The sequence below is a fragment of the Neolamprologus brichardi genome, chromosome 20, assembly GCF_056152115.1.
Source record: "Neolamprologus brichardi isolate AB-2024 chromosome 20, ASM5615211v1, whole genome shotgun sequence".
NCBI classification, from domain to species: Eukaryota; Metazoa; Chordata; class Actinopteri; order Cichliformes; family Cichlidae; genus Neolamprologus; species Neolamprologus brichardi.
The window spans coordinates 2,510,471-2,529,108 of record NC_142123.1 but is presented as its reverse complement, the minus strand read 5'-3'; the positions used below and the strand labels follow the sequence as shown (position 1 = coordinate 2,529,108).

Genomic DNA, 18,638 nt, shown 5'->3' with positions numbered 1-18,638 from the left:
GAGACAACAATCCTGAATAGAGCTGGACCAAAACACCTTGTGCTATCTTTGGATGCACGATTATTTTACACTTTCTGACTAAAAATTGCAAACAGATGTAACTGTCTCTCAAAATCTGATTCAGTGGCTTAGATGTGATTTGAGATCAAGTAAAAAATATATAAATAAAGCAATAAAATGGTCTGTTATGCAGATTTGAACCAGATTTACCTCTTGCGCTTTGATCAGGGAACAGCAAACGAGTATACATTTGTCAGATGTTGTTCCCCATGGCTGTAATATCAGTGAGGGATTTGTCTGATAATGAATCAATCACTGAATATGGGTGGATAAACATCTGAGTGCAGCAGAGCATTACTAATCTAATTCCAGTCAAATGCAGGGAGGCCTAGAATCGTCTCCTCTCATGGGGCCTGCGATTTCAAGTTCTGCATCCAAATCACAATCCATGATAAGATAAAGGTTTTGTCACTCACACTGGTTTCCTGGTCCGTTTCCATTAGATCACCGTTCCTATGAAGAACCTTGGTGACTTCACAGCATGAAATTTTGACAGAACATTGTGTTAACAGTTGTGACTTTATGTCAAAATTTTAAGTGTTTTTAAACGATCAACATGAAAAAGGTGTTATTTTGTTTCATGTTTGTTTTACCTGATGAATTTAAGTGTTGAGCAATTATTCTAACGAAAAGCAGTTTGACCCAGTTAGATCCTTAAATAGATTTTTGTTCACCAAAAGTACAGCTATGAGTAATGAACGCAATCGGCACAGCATATTTGCTGAAGATTAATTCATCCTGCAGCTGAAACACATGCATAAAAATAAATAAATAAATTATAGAGCCCTAGATGCACTTTGTTTACACACATTAAAGCCAGTTGTGGCAACACATTTACTCACATTTCACAGACACACAAACATTATTTTTCATTTTCAGAAATGATAAACATTGCCAGTCACACTCAGTTTGTTCACTTGTTGTTTTCTTTCATGTTACATAATACACAGAGCTCAATAAAAAAAAGAAACTTGCTTGAAAATAAATATATTTGGAAAAAGTGAACTGAGACATAAAAATTCACAGAAAGAAAACACATTGATTTCAGTGAAAGCAGCACCTGAGCGTGGTCATACATTTTTAGTAGATAAACCATCAAATGCACAATGTTAGCTATGAACTGAGCTCACAAGGCTCTTTTTGGTCTTATATATAATCATGAAAAACACACTGCAATCAGCCATTACTGGATAGTGAAGATTTGACTTAATATATCCCAGATCATTTTAACATCAATCATTAGAATATTATCCAGGCATCTAATTTCCAAAAGCACTTTTAATTTATCATAAATAACACACACAGTGATCACTGCTCTTTAGATGATGTGAAACTGGAAGAAGGCAATTCGCCCACCGCTTTATTTACCACACAGCCCTGACCTCGGGGGCAGAAGGGGACGTGCAGCCCTCAGCCCTCCCCTTTAAACTCGCACGTACACACCCCTTTAAACACGTCACTCGGCTGGCTGGCAGGCTGGCTAGTATCTGGCGGTGGTGGTGTGCGGTTGGACTGTGGTTGTGTTTCAGGTCTGGTCGTGTTGATAACGACACACTTACGACGCATTTCATCGCGGGAGAGATGGGAGTTATGAAGAAATGGCTCTAAAACAAATTGCCCCAACGCTGCTGGCCCTGCTCGGGCTGGTGGCCGTCGGTAATGGTAAGTTTCATCCGAGCACCTCTCCGGCTTTTGTCTCGATGTGTTTTCCTGGACTGGGCATCGCCTGTTGTCGCTAATCGTCATGGCGCTCTCTATCGCGGATTTGGCTAGCCGTGTCTTGCTAGCGTCGACCTCAAAACCACGGCTGCTGTTTGGTCGAACCGGCTGCCGTGCCGTGTTTGATGATTTATCGATATTTTTGGCTTTTATCCGCTGACAAATTCAATTGAGCTGTTGTTGAACACGAGTAGCGAAACCAACAACAACCACAACAACAACATGGTGGGGCTGTCTGTTCCGAAGCGCCAGCTAACGTCTGCTAGCTAAAGTTAAATAATGTTGATAAATCTGTGTTATTAAATGGATACGAAACTGATATAAATATGATTTTATTATTCCGTTTGAACACCCTAAGCAAGGAATAGTAGTCTACATGGTGCTGTTGATGCTGAGGTTAATCTCTTGTGTGGCTGTTATGCTAACTTATTTACAAAATAGTGTCTTTTTGGCTTGTGACTGCTTATCGCTGTTTTGCTTGGGGACATCGTATAATGATAGCTGGCTGGTTGAATTTGCGTAATGTGGTCAGTTACAGTTTCGTCACATGTTGTGAGGACTGGTTTCCACGCTGGAAGGAGGAGAAAGGAGCCTCTGAAAGAAGGCCTAACCTACTTTGTGCATGAAATGTGTTTTCTGAGGGTAAACACTGGCAGCTCTGCCATCGTTTTCCATTTGTAAAGAGTGAAAAGGGTGCTTAGTGGACCCCCACCCCCCCTTTCCTTCCTGCACAGCAGAAAGTGAATGCTGGCATAGGGCGACAGCAGCCGTACATTCAGCCATCCCAGACAGAAGTCAGAGTTGAAGTCTGGGTTCATTGTGATGGAAATGTGGCAAGTGGGGTCTTTTGAGGCGCCAGTTATGGTCCTTCTTCAGTCCGATTCCTCCCCATCTGCTGGAGCAGCTGATGCCCAGCTTCACACAACAGCACCACATCACAATATATCACTATATGTAACAGCACACATGGTATATCACCAAATATTCAGCCAAAGCACAGAGCGTTTGGCCCCTCAGCGCATCTACTGACCTTTAAGTTTGCTCCAAACGTCCCTTCACTTTTATGCTTCAGTAGGTTAGACACAAGCATGTCTTGTTTTATGAAAAACTCTGTTCTCTTCCTTTGAGTTTTGCACCTTTGTTTCAACTTGCCACTCACTGGATACACTTCTTATTAAAATGATCCGTGTGCCAGGGGGAAAAAATAATCTTGGCTTCATTTGTTATCCATTAAAGTGTACTGTGCTAAACAATTGAGTCATCCTTCCGAGAATCATAAAAACTGTTCCTCCCCCACAAGTTTAGATAAGGGCGCAGTACACTAAGGTTGATCAGTTCAACGAGGCATGCTGGGAAAATTGTCACACCTGAGTGGCCAGTTTGTTTGCCTGGGTTACACCAACATTAACAGAGATGTGTGAGGGGGAGAGTTGGGGGTGGGTCTGTGACCGGTGCAGACACACACAGTGATAATGGGTCTGTCCATCTGGCAGGGTTTGTCATGCAAGGGGGGGCCACGAGTCTATCATGAGCTGCTTTCTCCCTATGTAATGGATTACACCATGGCTGAAACCAGACAAACCTGAAAGCTGCTTCGCTGGAGCAGATTCCATGTCTGCGCGAGTATGTTTTTGTGAGAATATGCTTTACTCAGAGGTTTGAATCTGTCACGTGTTGTTGACTTCACGAGGATTAGGAGTCACTGGTGTTATGGGCATTACATGTCTACGTGACGCAGTCAGACTGGGTGAATTGAACAAAGTAGCAATGTGATATGGGCACTGTCAACCACAGTGCCGCTAGGTAGGGCGCGTCCCTCCCCTTCTCTCTACATTCTCCATCTCGCTTATATAAAAGCCTGCTGCTTTGTCAGAATTTAATCTGTACTTTGTTGTCTGTGGTCCCGTTTCTGCTTTCATTCACTTACTTCTAACAGGGTGGTGAAGAAAGCTTCAGTTTGGGTTGGGTTTTTTTCTTTAATTTTTTATCTCTAGGTTAGAGGAAGGCCATTGGATAGATGAGCTCCTGCTATCTCTTGACCTCTGAACTCACCTTTGGAAGCTCTTCAACATACAATCACCAGGCCTGCCAGACTATTGTCGTTCCCTTCCTCCTTTCCACTCTTTAGTCATGGATGCGTAACCCTGCTGTCTTTCTGGTAAAATGACCGCCTTCTGTCATTCAGACATGGCTTATTAATGTTTCTTCATTTATTTTACACATACAACGTTGATGGATAGAACCACGTTATCTATTTGCAATACGTGTGAGATTTGGATATCATGCATCCAGAGAGGTATACCATCTGACGTATGATATCCAATAGGAGGCAAATTGTTCTTTCCATCATTTATTTAACACATTGAATGTGTTAAATAAATAAATGAACATTAGTGGCCTATGTATGAATAACAGAATGCATTAGATCAGAGTTTTCTGACTGCAACATAGTGACCGAACATGAGTGTATTCATAAGGATTCTTCCCCCCCTTCTTATTATGAGCAACTGAGATGCACAGCAGGCAGCGGCATGATTCACAGCGGCTTACATCAACACATTGTAATTGCACGCATGCCTATACATTTATGCAAGTATATAGGTTTCAGAATTAGATAGTAGAGTGTTGTCTGTGCTGCTTTTACGGAAAAAGGCCGTAGTGCTCATTAAGATGTAAGGTAGACCTGTTCAGGTGCACTCAGATTAATGGATAATGTTGCGTGTCTGTGGCGTGTGGTTGTGGCTTGAAACTAAAACATGCCTTCCTTTCAGTTTGAACACTGTACAGGGGTAAACGGTGCAGGTGCTTGTGTGATGTCACATTTGATGTGAAAGAGTTCAGGTGGTGGCTGTGTGAGCTAGTCGGTTTGGAACATGCGTGTACCTGCCCTTTAGATTAGAGCAGGGAGGATGTACAGAGAGGTTGAAACTTTCTGGGTTTCCAGGTGTAAGCCCGTAAAGAGAAGACGGTGTGGACAGGGGAGATGGACATTTGGATTTCAAGCAAGTTTGAAAAGCAGAACGTGTTTTTGGGGTGTTTTAAAGGGGGTGGGGGTTCCTTCTCCCTCAGTGTGTAGCAGTTGTTTAAACCTGTTCTAGATAGTTGTATTGTCTGCCAGATCCCTGCAGCTATGTCGTGATCAAATGAAGTTGCATCACATCCTCCGTATAAAATTTCTGGTTGCTTCCTGGCTCAGACACCACCTCCTTTGCAATTTGTGTTTACTAACAATTTCCATAATGTGGCACTGAGCCAGTCGGGGTCAGGTCAGGTCCGGGGTGGTCTAGTTTTCCTTCCATAATGACCAGTGTTGTTAATGACCTCCGTTGGCCCGGAGGCAGAGAGCCCTAATTGCTACAGCAGACGGCATAGCCCCGGACTGACCCGGCTCCTCCATTACTGATGCTAGACCGCAAGGAATTACTATCACTTTAGAGCCAGCCAGCTTCTTAGCTGTCCTCTTCTCTTCAATTTACTCTAAAGTACTCGTCTTTGTTTAAAGAGTTTTTGCATATTGTTCATGAACCTGCATTTGTTTCTGTGGCGTATCTTAAGCATACACAGACATAAGATCTGTGATTTGTCACCGTGCTTCCACAGACTTGATAGTCACATTGATTTATGTCTATAGAGCTAAACTCGACAGCTTCCTCCATTGCATGTCTCTTTGTAGACGCGTTTGATTTGTTTTTCTTTTTTGTTTTTTCTGGCTGCTGTTGGAATTTAGATCAGACCCGCGCTGCCTTGTAATTTTCTGCTACAAGGTATGCAGTCTACTTGTCAAGTTTTCTCTAATGCTTCCGTGACAATGATTTACTTTGATTGGTGTGATCCAGGGTAAAACTTTTGCTTTTGGAATTCAGTGAGAGTGCCTTATCTAACTAGCTCTTCAAATACCATTTAACCCTGTTTTCTTTCCTGGGCTCAGATAGTGTTGGTAGCTTAAACAGAGCCAAAGTTTGTTATGAGTAAGTGCGTGAATATGCAAAGTAGTTGCTTTTTTTGAGCTTTAAAGGTAACTGCTGGATTTATGCCAAATCCTTGTGGTGTTCTCGGATCAACGTTGCATTTTGTCTGGGATGTTTTTATTTTGGTTTCACAATATTATTAGCTTAAGGATTATCTGCAAAATAACTTGATCTGTCTTTTTTCACAATGAAAAGACATAACATAACATGACATAACTAAAATTAATAATTTTTTTGATGGTTCTTGCCATATGTGAAATTTCTATATATATGTTGTGCTATGTATATATTGTTATTCTGATCATTCTCAGTTATTTATGCAATGAAAATACAAATGACAGCAGAATCAAGGAGTTTTAAATAAATTAGCTTTAGTTTTCAGTGCGTCACTTCAGTTTTATTTACGTAACACTAGATTGCAACAAGAGTTTACCTCAAGGTGCTTAATATTTTAAGGTGAAACCCTACAAAAATCCCCCAGGAGGAAAAAAAAAAAAGCTTGGACAATGAAACTGCCCTTTATGATCAGACACGTGGCAAAGGTGGGACAGGACAAAACTCCCCTTTAACAGGAAGAACTTGACATCAAGGCTAAACACAAGCAAACTAAAAATAAGTGTGTAAGTGTCTGCAGTGTATTTGGTGCCAGTTTTCAGAGTTGTTGGTCTGTAAGAAAACAGTTTGTGTTTAACAAATAATTGTAACCGAAGAGGGAAAAAAAAGACACTTCTGCAAAGATCCAGGATGGGTTTCAAGCAGCTTCAAATGTATATTTTAGAAATCAGTTTGACAATCTGAGCACAAGTGTCTGCAACAAATCCAAAGTGAACCTGTGCTCACACTCGTGTGCTTTTGAACCCGACCAGAACAACAGACAAGACAGGAAGGGATGTAGCCTCAGGCTGGTGGTTGGTAGACATGGTAGAAGCAGCCTCGGCCCCAGAGACTTCACTTTAGAATCAGATCAGTAATCTGACCCTGAGATGCAGACAAAGGTAATGACTTTCCTCCTTCCCCTAGCATTGATTAGGACACAGTTGCGGTGCGTGCATGTGTATGTTAGCCTGTGTATGTGTGTTGCACTCACACTGTCTGGTGGCGTCTGCTTGTCTTGATCAGCTCTCAGTCTGGTATCTGTATGGATCTAATTTCAGCCAGTGCATTTTGGTAATGCTTCTCCCCTCCCCACACACGCACACGTGCTGATTGTCTGTCTGAGCCCCCAGAAACCCACAGTGTTTGTGTAACCTGCCGCCCTGCGCCAAGCACATTGACAGTATTTTCTTTATGTTGTCGTACACAGAACTTCACTCGTGTTTTGAGAGCGTTGTTTCCACCAAGTCGGTCTGAACGGCGCATGCATCGGCTGAACGCTGTCATCGTTCTGTGGAATGGGGCTGTTCTGTGTTGTATTCCGTTAGGTTCATAGGACCGCCAAATTAAGGCAACGCTGTTTATGGCAACAATGTTTTAATAATGTTTTCCTGACTGTGTTCTCCATTTCCTGTCTCAACACGAACGGAATGATTGGAACTCCGTGCTAACGGCTCAAAGGGATTGCGTTTAGGCTCTGCTCTCCCTGTTTTTGTCATGTGTTCCCTTTTCTGCTCCCTCCCATAAGTTAAAGTCTAGACTGGGTTTTAATGACAGTCGCAGCTGGTCACTTGGGCAGACCTCAATCGCAGCTGGGGGGCCCTGTTCGCCGCCTCCCCCTCTGTATTGTCCTTCCCAAATGGGGACCAACCCCCATCCTGTCTGGCCCAGAGCAGCTCCCCCAAACATCGGGGTTGTTACTGGTAACCCCACTCTGCTGTCCCCTGTATGCCGCCCATCCCCCCACGCACAAGTGCACACCCCCCACTCCAGTCTTTGTTCATGTAGGGCCAGTCCAATCCCTCCTCATGTCGCCTTAATCTCCACACAAAGGACCAGTGTAAAGACCACCAATTATGTGGATACAAGAGCAGAGTTCACTCAAACTTCACACACACGGCCTTTTCCTCAGATCCAAGTGTATTTAGGCTTCGTAATATTCCTGAAAGTCTGGCTTTGTAACACTTTGGCTCTGAATCTATTGAGATATGCAGAGCGCCGTGTAAACAACACAGCGTTTGGATAAATGTTTTTAGTTTGAATTAGTTAAGTAGCAGAACTCCATATTGCCTGATGTTCATCTCGGTTTTTTGGATGGTGGTTTTGTTGTTGTTGTTTGTTTTGTTGTTGTTTTTTAACCGCTACCTCGTGCCATCTTTTGCAAAGTTTTGTTTGGGGCTGTGATTTAGCAGTTAGATGAATATATTGGCGGGTGAGTGTTGGCTGAATTCTTGAGCAGTTTGTTCTTTTGGAGTGAATTTGAAGGCCATTTTTTTTACTATTCTATTTTCGTGGTCTGCCTCCATGAGGATCTAACTTGGCAGATAAAGAACCTGTAAAGCAGGTTTCAAAGCTTGTGCTAATGAGTTGAGTCGGCCCATATTTTGCACATTCGTGTCCCTCTTTCAGTTGTTCAGAAAGCAGAGGTGACATTTGATGGTGTTTTTTAATCTTTGCTGTCCAGTTGGTGTAAATTATATTTGAAAACTAAATCAATAACTGTACGTGTGCCCGTATGGTTTAGTGACGTTTTCCCTGCAGCTTGTTCATTATTAACAGGATGTGAGAGAAATGTCCTCCGCCTAATTGCTTCATCTCGGGCTTTCTGCTTATGGCTTTTATTTGTTTGTTTTTTTTTCATCATGCACATATTGATAAATATTACACAGTCACCAGTAGAACCGCTTACGGCTGGTTGACAGATTTTTATATCGCCTAAGCCTGTTTGCTGATTGCATAAATGTTATACATTGTAGTCACAGGGCGTTCAACTTGCAGGATGTTTTCATTTAGATAAAAGCATTAGTCGGTAATGAAACATCAGATCATTTTATCTAAACTTGTGAATCAATCGCCATCAAGTTAATAATAAATATCCTCTCGTGTTTTTGCTGTGCTGAACACACATACTGTTTTTGCTTCTCAGCGTGGAAGCGGGCTACACATGGTATAGTCATGAGGTAGCCCTAAATGAAAGGGAGGACTTCCCACAAACCAAACTCTTGGTAGGCCGCAAACCATCCATGGTAGAGTTGAGAAGCAAACGTGTGTGTTTTCAGCCATGTTTGGTTTCCTTCCTGAGCTTCTGTCTGTGTCTGTGTGCCATCTGTCTTACCACACACAGACTCTCCAGTGATGAATGTGCCTTTTCATTTCAGATCACCGTGTTCTTGTCAGATCACTCCTGTTAGCTCATTATCGTGTATTGGTGCAATATGTTTGTCATGAGAAAAACTTTTATAGCCTTCAATTTGAGTTTTGTGAGGCGATTCGGTCTGCTTTACAATCCTGAGTGTGGTGAGGAGGCGCTTTGTCTTAATGTGCTGTGTGTGTATTTCCTTTTAAATGCTGCTCTTGCTTTTGAGAATGTATTGATGAAAATGGCTCTTGTCTGGATTCACTTGGTAAAAATTTGATATGCTTTACTGAAAAGCCATAAACGGCAGACGTGAAGGAGAGATGGTCCCGGTGGAAAGAGGTGTTTCAGGTTGTCCGAATGTTGATGGAAGTAATGTGTCATCCTGCATTTAAACCTACAGCCATGACTCCTGTCATCGGTTTTAATTTGTTAAACTATTTGCCACGCATTCGCCTGATGTGGCACAGGGCTTGTTTTTCTCTTTTTATCAGGCCCAGCCTGCTTCACCTCTGTGTAATCTGCAGGAAATTCCATCTGCATGCGAACTTGAGTGAAATTTGGACACACTCAGCATTGAGTTCCTGTCACTTTCCCACTCACCTCCTCAAGAACAAGACATGCACGCACACACACACTAACCAGATGTGAAATATTACTGAAACTCTGCTTCAAGTGTTCCACATTTCCAGTTACTACTCAGTGAACAAGCACAGACACATCAGCGTGCACGCTACATGCAAAAAATGCTCCCACGCAGAAATAAACCTTCAAGAGTTCAGGAAAAACTCCTATGACACCACGGTTTGTGGTTTAGGCCACTTGGATGTTCCATGCAGATGTTGCAATAAGTATATCACTCATTGAATTTTTCTTTTTTTATTCATCCAAACCATATTAACCAACTACTCTGGTAATTTGCTGGAATCTGCTGACACCTTTTGGCCGACCTCTTCGTTGGTTCAAAAAGAGAAGATCACTGAGCTCATCTGGTCAAAGAAGCCCTTCAGTATAAGACACAGAGGATTAGTGGGATCTTTCTTTCCTCTAGGCTCGGCATTGTCAGCTGTCCGACCAATGTTGAGCCTCTTTTTGGAGAAGAATAGGGATTGAAATTCCTCTTCTCTTTGTGTCTCCTCCTGTGTTGTTTTAGGGTATAGTGGTCTTGTCTTTGTTAATTCCACAGTGATTAGTCTCAAGTGGTCCAGCCTTTGTCTGGCCTCACCCACGGTAGTGTTGACAGTACATTTTTTCATTTTGGGGTTTCCTGTGTAAAACGAACAACCAAAAATAAAACCGGCTCCACATTCCTACAACCAACTAACCAGCCATGCCCTGCTGTGCGCTGTGGTAGGAGTAAACCTTAGAAGAAACTTAACGTGCTGGCCTCGCTCTAAATGAGAAGCATGTGTGGTATGACTCGAAATTACATTTCACTCCAAATCTAATCAGTTTTCAGTTTCTCGCTCTCTGGATTGCTCAACCAGTACTGGTTCTGTTTTAGATGTGGCCGGCACTGACCTCATTTGTTTGCGTGTATATGGACCACCATAGTTTTATTATGGAGTTCCAGTGTGTCACCTTTTAATAGGTTCCTGTGCAGAAGTGTGCTGTGTTTAGTAAAACTCTGGTCTCATTAGCTGAAACGGTGGCGGCTCTCGGTGTCGATGTGAAAAAGACGGGAGAGGAATGGAGCAGAGTGCTGCATCGGGGTTTTGGCAGGAGCCCTCTCCCCTTGTTGAGTTTCACTTTGTCTGTCCCGATGGGCAGGACTGTCTCCACCCTGCGTGTCTGGGTTCATCTGCAGTGAAGGATCTGATTTCAGGGCCGTCTGGCTGCTTCTGCTGAACACTAAGGATCTGTGTCTGCACGTCATAATATGCCCACAATTTAAAGGGACACTCATTACATTTTGTATTGAAACAGTGGTGTGTGCTTGCCCCCTGCTGGGCACAATGAGGAAGTGAACTAGAGGACTCTGTGACCTCATGGTGATAAACTTCTTTTCTTTTTCTCACTCTCTCAGCTTTACGTTGCAACTGCACAAACTGTGAGAAGACGGGCTACGAGTGCGAGACAGACGGCGCCTGCATGGCTTCAACTTATTATGTCAATGGGAAGGAGGAACACGTGCGTGTCTGCATCAACCAGGACAGCCTGGTCCCCCCTGGGCAACCGTTCTACTGTTTGAGTGCTGAAGGTTTCTTCAATACTCACTGCTGCTATGTAGATTACTGCAACAGTATTGACCTGAAAGTCCCAGGTGAGACCTCATTCAATACTTTAGAGCTGTTTCAGTTCAATTCTGACTGTTTATTTTATTTATTTATTTATTTATTTTTAACCCATTTCTTTTGTTTTGTCTTCTTAGTCCCAACCAAAGGGGGGGAATGGTCAACCCAAGTGAGCAACTGGGGGCCAGTGGAGCTGGTGGCAGTGATTGCAGGGCCCGTGTTCCTGCTCTGTGTGTTGCTGATGGTCGGGGTGTTCCTGTTCCAGTATCACCAGAGGGCCTACAGCCACAGACAGCGGCTGGAGGTAGAAGATCCCTCCTGTGACCATCTATACTTGGCCAAGGATAAGACGCTCCAGGACCTAATCTATGACATGTCCACCTCTGGATCAGGCTCTGGTCAGTATGCAAGAGCAGTAGCTTCCATACATCCTTAGATATATCAGTATGCCCAAATGAGTGACATTCACCATAACGGTGTGAGGGAACTCTTGTTGATTTGTTGCCTGTCTGTTGCCCCCTCTGCAGGTTTGCCCCTGTTTGTGCAGCGGACTGTGGCCAGGACTATTGTGCTGCAGGAAATAATAGGAAAAGGTCGCTTTGGGGAGGTGTGGCGCGGGAAGTGGAGGGGAGGCGACGTGGCAGTGAAAATCTTCTCATCCAGAGAGGAGCGCTCCTGGTTCAGAGAGGCTGAAATCTACCAGACAATCATGTTACGGCATGAAAATATCCTAGGATTTATCGCAGCAGACAACAAAGGTGAGGGAAGCTGTTGGCTATATGAAGACTGGAATCGTCCACATTATTTTGTTAAAATAAAACGAACAATACAAGAAGACTGCTTTAAACAACCCTCGACAGTAAAAGTTTCGGCCTTTTCAAAATAAAATGTTTTACAAGCTCGCTGCTGTTTAAGTGGATTATTAGATTGACGTTATTCATTTGTTCCCTTTCAGACAACGGCACTTGGACTCAACTCTGGCTGGTGTCAGACTATCACGAGCACGGCTCACTTTTTGACTACCTGAATCGCTACTCTGTCACCATCGAGGGGATGATCAAATTGGCGCTATCAGCTGCCAGCGGCTTGGCACACCTACACATGGAGATCCTCGGCACTCAGGGTGGGACTTTCATGTTTGCAGAGTGGATATGTAAAGGCCGAGCGTGTTCTTGATGCACGTGTAATGCTGTTGTGTTGGTTCTCGTGCAGGTAAACCTGGCATTGCTCACCGTGACCTCAAGTCCAAAAATATTCTGGTTAAGAAGAACGGCACATGTGCTATAGCTGACCTTGGTCTGGCTGTCCGCCATGAGTCTATCACAGACACGATCGATATTGCACCGAATCAGCGCGTGGGCACTAAGAGGTAAATGTTTCCATACTTATCAGCACTCAAGTAGATAAAGCGCACAGGGGATTTTACAGGTCTTCCCTGAGGCCTTAAAGAATACATCTGACAACTTTCTTTCTTTCTTTTCTTCTAATACTTTGAATATCAGAAAGTAAAAACTTTGAAAAGCTGGATTTTAGTTTTCTGACTTTTTCATAATTCTAGTCACTCTTGGATGTGATACCCTGTTATTCTCTGCACCACAGAAATGGGAGACCTTGGTAGAACTTTGAGTGAGATAGATGTACTGTGATGTAGATCAGCGGTCTCCAACCTTTTTTGCACCACGGACCGGTTTATGCCCGACAATATTTTCACGGACCGGCCTTTAAGGTGTCGCGGATAAATACAACAAAATAAAACTAGTACCGGTACCGAAAAAAAGAAGATTTATTCATAACACACCCAGGAAAACCAAGTAAACGATAACAAAATAACGCTGAAAACCGATAAAAACCCTGAAAACTATACATTTCACTGAGCCTCAACTCTCGCGGCCCGGTACCGGTCTGAGGCCCGGGGGTTGGAGACCGCTGATGTAGAGTATAAAGATGGCAGTAGCTACAATGACCACACAGTGGTTTGTCAAGTCCTGTTTTAAAGCCTTAAGATGTGAGTTTTCTCAATGGCTGTCTTGGTGATCTTAAGAATAGAATAGAATAGAATAGCCTTTATTGTCATTGTACAAAGTACAATGAAATTGGAGTGCCACTCCCTTGGTGCAAAATGCAAAATAAATATAAATGTAAAATATAAAAAGTACAATAAAACAACCATAGTATTCAGACAATAATAAGTACAATATATACAGGATAGCAGCATAATGTAATGATAGTATGAATAGCAGCATAATATAGTGACAATGGCAAGTACAGTTAAGCAGGTTTAATTGTTTTGTGCTCATTTACTACGGTGATAGCTCTGGGAGAGAAGCTATCCCTGAATCTGTTTGTCCTGGTTTTATGTGACCTGTACCGTCGGCCTGACGGTAATAGTTCAAACAGTTGATTACTGGGGTGAGAGTAGTCCTTAATGATGTTGCCAGCTCTGCTGAGGTATCGGGAGTTTGCAATGGCCTCTTAAACTGCATCGTCAATTATTGAGGAGGAGGAGAGCTGACTGTGATACTGCATGCTCATTGGCCAACAACTTGGCATAATGCAAAAGTTCAACATGACCAGAAACGAGTCACCGAGGGCAGAAGGTGATCAGGAAAGTGTTGCGCGATGGCTGGTTTTCTCACATGCTGAGGACCAGAAAGCTTTTTTTGCAGCCATAGCTATCGCCCCCTAGTGGGCATTACAAAGAATGAAAGTTTGAGACTTCAGTTTCTATTAGTGGTGCTAAAGTTGTTGTTCATGCTGCGTGTGTCCACCCTCAGGTATATGGCTCCAGAAGTCCTGGACGAATCCATAAACATGAAACACTTCGACTCCTTCAAGTGCGCTGACATTTACGCGCTGGGCCTGGTGTATTGGGAGATTGCGCGTCGCTGCAACACAGGAGGTAAGAGCACAATATAAATATGATACAGTTGGTCAAATAAACAGAAATATGAAATCTGAGACTGAAAATGCTTCTCTGTCATGTGCTACAGGGATCCATGAGGAGTACCAGCTACCCTACTATGACCTCGTGCCCTCTGACCCGTCCATAGAAGAGATGAGGAAGGTGGTGTGTGACCAGAAACTGAGGCCCAATGTGCCCAATTGGTGGCAGAGCTATGAGGTATTTCACACCATGTATATGAACAGCTGCACTAGTTTCTAAAAATATGTCCGATGGCAGTATATGGAACCAGTTGGGCTGTATTAGTTTGGCAGTACAAGATGTTCTGGTCTACAAGTACGAAGGTAGACTGCCAACTTCTGAGTCAGTGTTGTGGGGGAGGATTAAAATAGTTTTATCTACTCAAGTCGTCCATTATTAAAATTTGGGGTTCATGATGTCCCTGAGCTGGCTCGGACTCGGATAAATCAGTTCATTTTTGGATTTATTTTCACTTAAAAAAACAGAAAAGCAGCTTTTTACATAAAGTGCACTCCTGTTCTTAGCAGTGGTGCCCTCAATATACAAAATAAATGAGCCAGTCCAACAGTCTGTTGTTGCCTCAGTGCAAGACTCAGTAATCAACATTTAATGTCCCTGATGTAGGTGCACGGGTCTCTAACCTTAAACTCTGACCTTTCTCACACACAGAGGCCGGTTTGAAAAGCACAGATCGTGATTCATTCAAATGTCTGTGGCTATAAGTCACGTTGTAACACTTTTGTCCTTTTGCTGCACAGTCACTGCGCGTGATGGGGAAGATCATGAGGGAGTGCTGGTATGCCAACGGAGCAGCCAGACTGACAGCTCTGCGCATCAAGAAGACTTTGTCTCAGCTCAGCGTGGAGGAGGATGTGAAGATGTGAGCGTACAGGCGGCAGAAAGACACTCTGGAGACGCACAACCAGACAACACTCCCATAGGAAAGAAACACTAAAGACAGACTGCAAATGAAAACCCTGCCAGTTTTAAAGCCACACTCCAAGTTGTGACAAGGCCTACCTCACCTTTTTAGCCAAAACTACTGAGAATCAACCCTTCTCCTCCTCCTCCTGACTTTTCTCTCCCTTCCCCTGCCTCCCTTTAGCTCCTCACGTCTCTTCTTCCTTCCCTCTGACTCCCTTCTCCATGGGCCACAACACTACAGCACTACCACTGTTAATATCATCACTCAACCTTTCTTTTTTCATCTCCCATGGCAGGAAGTAGAACTCTTGTACAGTGAAAAGAAGCTTCTGTTTTTGATCATCTGTTTTCTTGTTTTTCCTTTTAACCTCTCGGAAATTGTCCAACATGGACTAAAGTCGTCCAGGAGAGTCGGGCGTGTCGTGGGCTTCAAGTTTAGGAACGATTACACGTAACTTTCCATTGTGTTGGCCATACAACATCATAGTCTGTCGCTGTAAGGAGGGGAAAGAGGCTGAAGCACTGTTTTTTATAGGTGTGTGTGTGAGTGTGTGTGTGTGTAAGTAAAAGGTGTCTGGACTACTAGCATGTTCCCAAGACACTACAATGTCTACTGGTGTAGGCTGTAGTTCATTAGAGAAGATCAGTTATTGGACATGTGGTAATTAAGCATGAACAGCTGGATTGTGCTTTTTTTCCCTCGTTTTATTCCCTCACTTGAATTTTCTTCAAACACAAATTAGTTGCACTCAACTGTAGCTTCCTCATCACATGTGAGACCGGGCAGGTGTCACATCGCAGATGCGGTCCAGTCCTGGCGTTTAGTTTGAAATGTGGCAGGGATAATGCTGAATTTATTCTGATTTTTTTTTTTTTCTTGGGGTGGTTTTATTTATTTGTTCATAGTTTTTACTACGTAATGATGAACACTGTGAGATGAGATGTGACAAACCACAAAATAAAATGTCGTAGTTCAGTCAAAGTCTTCAGAGTCGTGGGTTATTGCATTCATTTATTTTTTAAATTTAATTTCTTCTTCTTTTTCGTTTCTTTTTAAGTAAAGATGCTGTTTGAAAAGTGAATGCAGCCATAACCCTCTGGCGGTGACAGGTGAAGACGTAGTACACACGGTGCAAATAAGAGGCGTATGAAAAGGCAATGAAAACAATCTTTTCTTTTTTAAATATATATATATATATTTTGTGTAAAAGATCATGATGGGTGTTTTTTCTTCTGGCTTTAACATTAGACACTACTGATGATGGGTACATATGATTTGTATATACAACATGCATTTTGTTTTTTTTCCTTTTATGCCACAAGCTCCAGTGTGACATCGAACAGTGATTTTAATCTGATGGTACTTTCACGCGTCTGTTTGATCCGTCTGTGGGTTCTGACTGTCCGAGGAAAGGATATCTGCTGGAATTTGTATTTCACTTGCTCCTCTCATGGTAATTTGCTGGTACTACTGATCCCAGGCCATTTTGCTGCAACTTCCTTTTTTTATTTTATTTTAAATCTATATAAACACAACTATTGCGATTGCTTGTTGAGTTCTTTCAAGAGCCCTGTAATGCAGATCTGCTTCTACATGCGTCTTCTGGGGTGACATCTTTCTCAATGACACTGGAATATTTGGAGCTTCTTGTAACCCTTACTATTCTGATACTGCCACGGGCTGTTTATTCAGAAATGCAGACGATTGCTGACAGTTCGCGCACGGGGAACATGTGGTTAGATGTAAACTGTAGTTGGGAGTTTTACTGTCAAAGGCTGACATGCTGTAAAGAGAAACCGCATGTTTTCATTCTACGTCTGACTTTGTGAGTCTGTCTCCAGACGAGACTATGAAAGTATTACACTGACATTTGTCACCATCGGGCTCTGCACTGTTACGATTAGTTAACGTTAGTTACGCCATCACTTGATCCAGAATCCATGTTGGTATCCATTTTTTGCATGCTGTCTCAAACACTGGGTCCTCTGCATTGAGGTAGATAAACTTAAGAGATGTTGTTTTGTTTTATTTTTGTTTTTTGTTTTTTTTCCCCACCATTTCCTGTGTGCTTTTTTATTTTGTTTTGTTTTTTTTCTGTTTGTGTCGTTGGTTGTGTACCCCAGAAATGTTGCTGCTACTGTTAACATGGGTAGAAGTTCAGCGGGCAGAGGGAAGTGAATAAAAGAGAAGGCAGGGGAAGTGGGCGACGGCTGTCAGTTGAACCAAAATTGTCAAAACACTCCTGTCCATGTTTGGTTTGTTGCCATGGGTATATGACCATCAGACATCCTGTTCATAGGTAATAAAAAATAATATTGTGCAGATCTTTTCAGAATTAGTTCAAAGGTGTACATAGATGATATACAATAAAATCCTCTTTTTCTTATCTGTGACTCTGGCCGGTGCTCATTTAAGATGTTCGGTTTTCTCTTGTTTTTGTCTTTTTTTTCTTCATAAAGAAGATAATATTTTAAATTATGGCTTGTGACTAAAGACAAAATACACTGATGAGGAATTATAAATTACAATATAACTATGTTTTCATACAAATACTTAGTTAGGTGCAGTACAATGACTGCTAACATCTCAGGTTCTTATAGGAAACTATTACAGTAGAAGTATATTTAAGTAGTGCTTAAGTAATAAGTACTGCATGGAGTAAATAATTGTAAGTAGTATTTTAATTACCTGGTAGTTTTACAGAAAAGCAATATTTGCCCATCTTACATTATAAATTTGTTATATTGTTTGGGGGCGGGGGGCATATTATGGAGTGACTTGCATTTTTCCCCCACAGCCAGACGGGCAGGTGACGTGGACACCCGTGAATGCTAAAACTCCCGAACGAAGCGACAGCAGTATCACGTCTATATCGTCAGTTTCTCTCCTGAAAATCTGGTTTGAACATCGGTGACTTTGACCTCAAGGTCAGAAGTCAAGTTCTCTGAAAGTCTTGTGAATGCGACAGCTTGAGTAGGAAGTCAGCTACGATTTTGAAATTGACACCATAGGTGGACCTATTAAAAATCTCAGAGTTCAAGTTCAAATGTCATTGACCTTGATCTCAAGATCAAGGGTCAGAGGTCAACTTTTTTTGAAAAGCTTGTGACTGATAACTTGTGAACAATGCGACGCAGGATTTATTTTTTAAATGGTACCATAGATATAGGTCTATCTAGCAGGGGGCTGAGGGGTGCCGCTGGCCAGTGTTTTTATCTCAGTCATTATGTTGATGTGCACGTTGGATTTTCTATTATTTATTTTTTTTACTCTTAGGTTTTTACAAAGAAATAATTATACTTGACTTGCTACCCCCTTTATTGTAGTGTACCTGTTAAGTATGTGCATGTAAATATAATTTAATACCACTACGCCCTCAGTCATACAGCATTACCAAAAACTACATATCTACATTTGCTAGTTCATTAAGACTTTGTGACATACATCCATACTTGGCAGGTGTTTTACCAAATTCTGACCCTTCAATCCCTAATGTTGCAGAAATGATGGCTTATCAGACTCGGCAATGATTTTCCAGTTTTGCTGATTCTAGCTTCGGTTTCCTTTCCTTAGCTGACAG

At 42.4% G+C, this 18,638-nt stretch overlaps 1 protein-coding gene across 1 annotated transcript; it reads left to right on the top strand.

Annotated features, from left to right (window-relative positions):
• Positions 1–1,525: 1,525 nt before the first annotated feature.
• acvr1ba (activin A receptor type 1Ba) lies at positions 1,526–17,444 on the top strand. Its single transcript, XM_006785632.3, has 9 exons — positions 1,526–1,722; positions 11,003–11,239; positions 11,348–11,608; positions 11,738–11,968; positions 12,166–12,333; positions 12,423–12,579; positions 13,985–14,109; positions 14,201–14,331; positions 14,892–17,444. Exons 1-9 carry the CDS (start codon positions 1,659–1,661, stop codon positions 15,015–15,017), a joined length of 1,500 nt encoding a protein of 499 aa, XP_006785695.1. The 5' UTR covers positions 1,526–1,658; the 3' UTR covers positions 15,018–17,444.
• The last annotated feature ends 1,194 nt before the right edge of the window (positions 17,445–18,638 follow it).

What these genes read in the sequence shown, in the direction of transcription:
- acvr1ba (XM_006785632.3), top strand. Translation starts at nt 1,659, where the DNA reads ATGGCTCTAAAACAAATTGCCCCAACGCTGCTGGCCCTGCTCGGGCTG. An exon ending in CAGCGCGTGGGCACTAAGAG is followed by an intron (nt 12,580 to 13,984) that starts GTAAATGTTTCC and finishes GTCCACCCTCAG; the next exon opens with GTATATGGCTCCAGAAGTCC. An exon ending in GCGTCGCTGCAACACAGGAG is followed by an intron (nt 14,110 to 14,200) that starts GTAAGAGCACAA and finishes CATGTGCTACAG; the next exon opens with GGATCCATGAGGAGTACCAG.